The sequence below is a fragment of the Seriola lalandi genome, unplaced genomic scaffold (genome assembly GCF_002814215.2).
Source record: "Seriola lalandi dorsalis isolate HSWRI2012SDOR001 ecotype SW California unplaced genomic scaffold, Sedor1 jcf7180002054423, whole genome shotgun sequence".
In the NCBI taxonomy this organism is placed as follows: Eukaryota; Metazoa; Chordata; class Actinopteri; order Carangiformes; family Carangidae; genus Seriola; species Seriola lalandi.
In genome coordinates this window covers 62,504-70,442 of record NW_019524976.1, presented here as the reverse complement: position 1 = coordinate 70,442, position 7,939 = coordinate 62,504, and the positions used below count along the sequence as shown (strand labels likewise).

General features: G+C 40.9%; 1 protein-coding gene across 1 annotated transcript; it reads left to right on the top strand.

Annotated features, from left to right (window-relative positions):
• The first annotated feature begins 5,454 nt into the window (after positions 1–5,454).
• LOC111657986 (lactoylglutathione lyase-like) lies at positions 5,455–7,934 on the top strand. Its single transcript, XM_023410349.2, has 6 exons — positions 5,455–5,561; positions 5,961–6,043; positions 6,404–6,544; positions 6,774–6,841; positions 7,071–7,160; positions 7,711–7,934. The coding sequence occupies exons 1-6, from the start codon at positions 5,493–5,495 to the stop codon at positions 7,803–7,805; spliced, it is 546 nt and encodes a 181-aa protein (XP_023266117.1). The 5' UTR covers positions 5,455–5,492; the 3' UTR covers positions 7,806–7,934.
• Positions 7,935–7,939: the final 5 nt, after the last annotated feature.

The following is a 7,939-nucleotide window of genomic DNA, read 5'->3' as shown; positions in this document are numbered from 1 at the left end:
GCATCAGAAAGTGACGAAACAACTGGCCCAGCCAACTTAGCAGCTAGCAGCTAGCTGGTTAGCATGCTAAGTTTAGTAGAAGAAAAGAAGTGACAGAAATAAAAGCTAAACAAGAGGGTTTCTTTCCACCTCCGGAGACAGCTGTTGGTGAGTAAACGAATGTAGTTTGATGCTGAACTCGTAACATTTCTTCTAGACTGGTGGGTAAAAAGCTGTTAATGCTAACGTTAGCTATGTAGCAATACCAAAACTTACAAATAGCTCCTTTAACAATAAGTGCTGGATTTGTTAAAAAATGATGATGCAGGTTTCTCTCTTCCCCCTCCCCAGGGGGAGGCCTTAATGTTACAGTAAGCCATGAATGTCCATGTAATGTCCTCTGCAGTGATTCAGATATGACTGTGTGTATGTGAACCTCTGTGATACAGCTGTTGCCATCAATACTTGTACTGCCTGAGCTGGTGAACTGACAATCAATGCCACAAATAACATCACCCAGTCCTTCAGGTACTCCACTGTCACATCCACTGTCATGTCTCAGCCACTCCTGCAAATACCCAGCATGTGACAGCTGACTGATGCACATACCGTAGACCGTGAGACCATAAGACCATAAGACTGTAAGACCTAGTCCCATTGTCCCAAAATCCCTCCTCTGCTTCGTCCCCAAACATGTTAAATCAGGTTAAATCACAGCTTGACGTTCTGATGTGAATATTTGAAAATGACATTGCCAAATAAACATGTCTAGAGAGACAGTAGTAGTGGATGCTGAAAGCTAACAATGCATAGAGTTAACAGAGATTGTATTGCATGAATAAATATAGCTGTGGAGAATTCAGTAACAACAAGTCACAACTCCCTGTCTCATCCAACAAGGATGAGGATAAGGAAACAATCCTGTATATCAGGAAACATGAAGCTGTTTATGGATGCTGCAGCCTGGGAATAGTTTTTATTATTCATTATTATTTATTTTATTTATTTTTTATTATCATTTTATTTTGTCCTGTGCAATCCATGTTAACCATCAACCTTTCAAAAATACTCTTCAGTGTGTGGCAACAATGGAATAATTAAACTGCTTCAAAACAACAAGCTTTGCAGTTTCATGACTTTAATTAGCTAAACATTACATTGATCAACACAGACAAACCTTTGGAATTTCAACCAGGCAAATGTAATAACAAAACTAAAGAAATACATATAAATAATTTAAAATAAAATAAAAAACAAAGGATGTGAGACTGAACAACAGCAGATGCAGAGGGTTTTATCATGTGAGCAGTTGTTCTCTGGTCAGGCTGTGAGGGGGAGTCATGGGAGGATGTAAGGCAGTGGGCATGCACTGCCGCCTGCTGGTGAAATGGTGGAATCTCCCCTCCCGAACTGTGTGAACACTTGAGCTCAAAATGCCTCTCAGAAATAAGACACGCAGATGGAAATGGAAATGTGAATGTAAAGGCAGTAAGTGATTTATGAGAGCTGAGAGGAGGACAGAGGAGGAGGAAGGTAAGATACATTTTCATATGTTCCAAAGGGAAGGAAAAGTCAGAAGAAATCAGCCATTGTTGACATCTCAGGAACTTTGTTGCAACACTGCTAACCTTCAAAAAACCCTTTTTGTGACATTTCTTCAGGAACAGTCTAGTGATAAATCTAACTGCTGTATATGAAGCTCTTTTGAATGTGAGTCTTGAGCGAAGCTTCGTGTAAGTTCAATCTAGTAGACCCTCTCCACTCCCTGTAATCAGCTGACAGTGGTCAGTTTATCATATGTCACAACGATCTCAATCAGCCAATCATGTCGTTGCGGCCAAACTTTAAATCCATTATCTCTTCTGCTGTCAGGTATCATTTCAGCCGGATTGCTGCACCCTCCTCCTCCCCTTTCAGCTCCTGGCTTCATGTCCAGCGTCTGGGTCGAGCTCATCAGAATCCACTCCTCATCACATCTGGATCTTCTGAGTCCTCATCATTTCATCACCACGACCTCCACCAGTGTCTAGACCCCGGGGGGATTTCCTACACAACGCACAGCATCGCCCCCCTTTCTCTAATATGATGACAAAAGACTCTTTCACCTCTCACTTTTCCTGTTTTGCACATGGCAATGAAAGTTTTTACTTACCCAAATATTTCTGAGTCTCTCCTGATTGTACTTTTATGTGCTTTGTAGTGGACAGCAGGACTTACTAACCCCAGTTTCTAACCCATTTCCATTTTGCAGGAGGTAGAGGGCTGAATAAAGGACTTTGCTCAGAATTGTGGAAAGGTCCGCTTTAGATCTGTCAGGAGATGCGACAGAGGAGTAGACTGTAGAGCAGGGAGGTGAAAGCTCAGAGGAGAGGCCTGAGTAAGAGCAAAGTGACGACAACCACCGTCCTGTATGGATAAGAAACTGTGTAAGCTTAAGTTTATTAGTATTACAGTGTCTAGAAAAGAAAATAAGAGCCTTTTTAGTTGAATTATAAAATGAATTATAATCTTGATGTGTGTGATGAGGGGAAAAACAGTCATGCTCTCTGGAAGGGGAGGCCTCTCTTAAGACTACTGAATGTATTTGTGCTTGCCAACCAGCTTTGGGTGACAGTCAAAGTTTAATCACAAAGCTCCACTAAAAGAAGTTAATTTTCCTATTTCTTAAAATGATGATGATGTGTTTCCTTCATCTAACTGTTTAAAAAATCTTATCTTTATTACTTTTTTTTATTTGTAACTCCTACAGGATTCTACACAGAAACTCAATCCAAACTTAAAACCTCAGCTAGGGCGTAGTTGGCTGTTTTCAGTTCATTGGTATATCTCATACCTTCCAAAATATTCACAATGAGTGTTCAACATGTTCAGAAACGTCCCTGCATTTATGACTGTATTCAACTTTTTAATCCAGTTCAGAGGTTTGAATATATTCAGCTTTATTTGAACCTTGATTATAATGAAACCTTCAACCTCTTCCCTCTCATTCAAACCAGAAAACCTTCCTGAAAAAATGTTACTTTCACACATCAGTTCAGCTCTTTTATGCCCTTCACACTTTCCGTACAACGACGGTTGTTTATCCACGTGCAGTTCGTCACAGTGTTCACCAAGAGGTTGAAACAAGCTGATTATATTAACAGGATCATTTCTCATCTCCAGTTTAGTGGCAGTAACCCCCTCCCTACAACTAGCAGCATGCCTGGCACACCCTGCCTCTCTTCTCCAGACCACCACACCACAGTTATATTGTTACACAAATACAAGCTTCCTGTCATGGAAGTTCCGATTCCTGTCAAAAAAAAGTGTGTGGAGAGGAGGGATCATTACTGAGTTCCAGAAAGAGTGAATGTGTGGGGTCACATTCCATCTGAGCCAAGCTGACAGCGGGAAGTTCGCTTATGGTCTGGGAGAGTGTGTGTGTGTGTAAACAGAACCTGCAGCAGTGTGACACAGATAGAAGTGAGGAGGGGGAGGACAGCAGTTTAGATGGACAATGCCCCCTTCCCTGGTCTGCAGTCAGCAAGGCAGTTCTTCATGATGTGAGCCAGAATAATACACTGCTCAAGTAGTAACACTGTCCGTGTCATTACTGGTAGCATGAGGCGGCACCTGCAGACCAATCAGGTCGCAGGTTCCTGTCCAGGGTGGGCCAATCGCCCAATGTCAGCTGGGATTGGCTCCAATTTTTTAAACTTTTATCTCTGTTACCTAGCAACCAATGCTACCTTCCTCATCTCATCTCTCTGAGGTATTTTGTAACCATTTAGATTTTTCCATGTAATGTTAAGATGGATGAGTTAGAAGTGCTGGTAACATCTGTGGAAGAATCCAAAACATGTTCTTTTTGAGAAATGTACAACAATTCTGCACACACACACACACACACACACACACACACACACACACACACACACACACACACACACACACACACATCCTATTTCCTTTGAAATGACGAATGTAAACATGGTTTGAGATGAAAGCAAACAGTTATCTTGAAAACTGATCCAGAATCAGGATGTGTTACATCAGGCTGCAGCTTCAGTTCACACACTCATCCTCCTGCACCTTCAATGTCTCAGTGTAAACCTGTTCAGACCTGCAGCTGAACCTGCCCCCCCCCCCCCCCACCAACACCACCACCCAACAAACAAAAACATTTTTACATTTTATATTCTAATCATAATTATCTTCTTAGACAATAAAAACTTGTATACTACTTTTCATTAATGTTGCCTGCCAGACTTCCTTTACTTTTTAATGGTTTTATTTCCCATCACTCTCTAGCCTAGCTAAAGTACAGTTCCCTGTTATTTTGATGATCAGATCATTTCCTCAGTGCGTTCAGGGTCTGTGGAGCAGGTATGTAAATGTGAAGTGTGTTAACGCCCACTTTTATAGACATAACTCACTGTGCGGTTAACACTTATTTTCAGGTGTGGGCACCCGAAGGCAGCGGCTGCCCTGTTGCCCCTCCCTGTACAGAAGCAACAACCGGAAAAAAAAAAAGTGCTGCTTTCATGGACTGTCAGCAATATCTAAACCGGGAAAATCAGATTCTGCTGCAATGAAGAGACGAGCTGTCGAACACCAATGACATAAAAAATATAACGATATAATAAGAGACGTGCAGATTTAAGTGTTAAAACCTTAATTTAACCAACATTTAAGTTTCTTCTGAACTCACTGCTGAGGTTCTGAAACTCAACACCAAACCTCTTGGCCAAAAGTATGTGGATAGAATATGTTAAATATCATTCATCTACGCTGGGGGGAGATTTGGGGATATGGAAATTATCTGGAGTACGGCAGCATTCAGTCCTTTTCATGTTATAACAAGTTGTTTTTGTGTTATAATGAACTGTTCTTGTTATTACCATATAAATTACTCAGTGTTATTGAGCGTTCTTGTTAAATCAAGATATTGTTGTATCTAATTAGAACTTTCTTGTGTTTTCACAGAATCGACAACGCTTGTTAAAAAATGAAATGTTCCTTGTTTTAATGACAAGTTTATCTTATTATTTATTTATCTTATTAAAACAAGAAACTTATCTCTTTCTAAAATTAGCTGATATGTTGTTTAGTAATAATGACAAAAATATGTCATTACATTCTCATAACATTAAGAACTGTGTAATATTCTAATGCTCTTTTAATCAGTGACTGTAGCTAAAATAATAACAGCCTTACTGGTGACGATAGCAGTGGTAAGTAAATAAACTTTAATTTAAAAAAAAGTTTCAGAACATTCAAGACAAGAAAAAAGTGCAGATGATTTCCTCAGCTATATTTCTAAAGTGACCCAGACTTTCTACATGGATAAAGCAATAAACAAACAGTAATATCCTTAAAAGTTTTCTGTGGTGAGTCCACATTCTTTCTTTTCCTCTGAAAACCAAGTGTGATATAACATCTGAGACACACGATCCTATGAGCAGCACCTGAAGGCAGCACAGAGCAGGAAAAGTGAGGAACCTGTGCGTTCATTTAGTCTTGACCTGTGAGCCATGGAGGGTAGAGGGCTGTCGGATGAGGCTGTGTCTGCTGCCTGCAAAGAAGGAGACCCCATCACCAAGGTAACCGTTTACTTTTCTTGTTTTTTAACGAAGCCACGTTATATATAATGAATTTGATTAGATATATTTTACTCGGCTGACTGTGGTGAGGCTGCAATGCAGTCAAACCTGTTGGCTGTGATGTGTGTGTGACTCCAGACGTGCAGATACCTGTGTGCCGCACTGCCACTTCACATACCTTGACATTTACGTTGAGCTGCAGACACTTCCACTCTAATGAGACTTGAAGTCTTACATTAGGACTGTTTTATAACAACTTGTGTTGAGTGAAAGTTAATTCATGTCCCCGAAAATAATGAAACCTGTGCTTAAAATGATTCCTGAAGGTTATTTTTTATGTATTTAAAGTATTTGAAATGCTTCATGTTTCTGTGTTCTTGATGACTCTGGTCTCTGCAGGACTACATGATGCAGCAGACGATGCTGAGGGTCAAAGATCCGGCAAGGTCTCTGGACTTCTACACTCGGATCCTTGGCATGACGTGAGTCCTCGGTCTAAACTATTCAAACGGTCAAATATTAAAAAGGATCACTTCCCCCTCAAGTTACACCCCATGTTCTCCAGTGGTATCTACCCGCGCAGATGGTTTGGGTTTTATTTGTCCAGGTTTTGAGATTTCTGGAAGGAATTTTCCTTTGTTGCACCAGAGACACACAAAGTTCAACAGCAACTCGTCTTTCCAGAAACTGTGTCCTCTTTACTCCGGATGAACCACAGTCCTCCCTGTGAACACTTCTCACAGGGACGTCCTGCATGGCTGGACAAAGTCAGACATGTTAGTCTTCCCTGCTGTTTTTATGTTCAAAATCATCCAGCACTCAGTTTCCCATGTGGTTTCCAGGTTGCTGCAGAAAATCGACTTCCCCTCGATGCACTTCACCCTCTACTTCCTGGGTTACGAGGAGAAGTTGGAAATCCCAGTCGACATCAGAGAGAGGACGGCGTGGACGTTCTCCCGCCGAGCCACCATCGAGCTCACACAGTATGTATGACGACGCCAAACACACCATTAAAAGAGCAGAGAAGCTCCCAAACAATCCGGCCAAAAGTGTATGGACAGTTCCATATGAAGGGAAACTGCAAAGCCACAACCTACAATGATATTTCACATTATCATTTTGCAGAATAGTGAGCTTCTAAATATATGTCCACTTCCTTTCATGTTTAATAAATGTCTCAGTGATTTGGTGATTGTTGTTTCTCTGTGTCAGTAACTGGGGATCAGAGTCAGATGAAAACCTGTCGTACCACAACGGGAACAACGAACCGCGAGGATTTGGTGAGAGTTCATTCAGATTTCACTGACAGGAAACAAGCTTACATTAACTATCAAATCGTTCTTTTATTATTTTACTATATCACTTCCTCTGATAACTTTTTAATTCTTATTGTTGTTATTTACTGTAATTAACATATTATACCTGCATTATTTCTGTCCAAGCAGATTGGACCTTTATTTGCTTTCTTGGCTGTGTGTGTTTTGGGTGTAACCTGCCGTCTTGTTGCAGGTCATATTGGCATTGCTGTCCCTGATGTTTACACTGCCTGTAAATTATTTGAAGACGAAGGAGTGACGTTCGTCAAGAAGCCAGCCTCAGGTGAGTTCTTCTTCACTCGGAGTTTAAAACATTTGTGCACTCTGGTCTGGGGCAATCGTTTCAGAGCAGCATTTTATCTACAGTAGCTGACCGTCCGTGATGTCACATATAATGGTTGCATATGCTGGTGTTTGTTGTAGACGCTGAGCCTGATTCAGAATCTGACAGTCAAACTAAAACACTCATGAGATTAAAGGCAGAAAACAGTAGAAATCTCCCTGCAGCTGCAGATATTCATTCATTTATTGACCTGATTAATCTCTATGAAGGGTCTCGATTCTCATTAGATCCCGTCTCACCACAGACTGTTAAATCACTGTAGCAGAATAACTTACATATTTCAATACGAGATGAGGTACAACATCTACATGCTGTTGAAAACTGACATACTCAGACTCATGGTTTATATATATGACTTTCCGCCAGGAGATGGAGCTCAGAGTTCAGGGTGGGGGTTAGAGCTGATGCTGGGTTCTGTTGACTTGTCACACTGTGGGGACGACATGTAACTCACTCTTTCTTTCTTTCTTTCTTTCTTTCTTTCTCACAGGTAAAATGAAGGACCTGGCCTTCATTCAGGACCCTGACGGCTACTGGATTGAGATTTTAAGTCCGAACAACATGGTCTCCTTAATGTCACCTTAAAGACCAGACACTGGGGGGACACTCAGGATGTTACTATTGGATGACACAGTGGAAACAAAACTTTTTTTTTTTTTTTTCACATGTCAAAGACTTGATATCAACATAAACCTTCCTCTATGTTGTAATCCAGCTCC

Coding starts and splice junctions, on each gene's coding strand:
- LOC111657986 (XM_023410349.2), top strand. CDS start 5,493: ATGGAGGGTAGAGGGCTGTCGGATGAGGCTGTGTCTGCTGCCTGCAAA. Junction 6,545..6,773: donor GCCACCATCGAGCTCACACA/GTATGTATGACG, acceptor TCTCTGTGTCAG/TAACTGGGGATCAGAGTCAG. Junction 7,161..7,710: donor CGTCAAGAAGCCAGCCTCAG/GTGAGTTCTTCT, acceptor TCTTTCTCACAG/GTAAAATGAAGGACCTGGCC.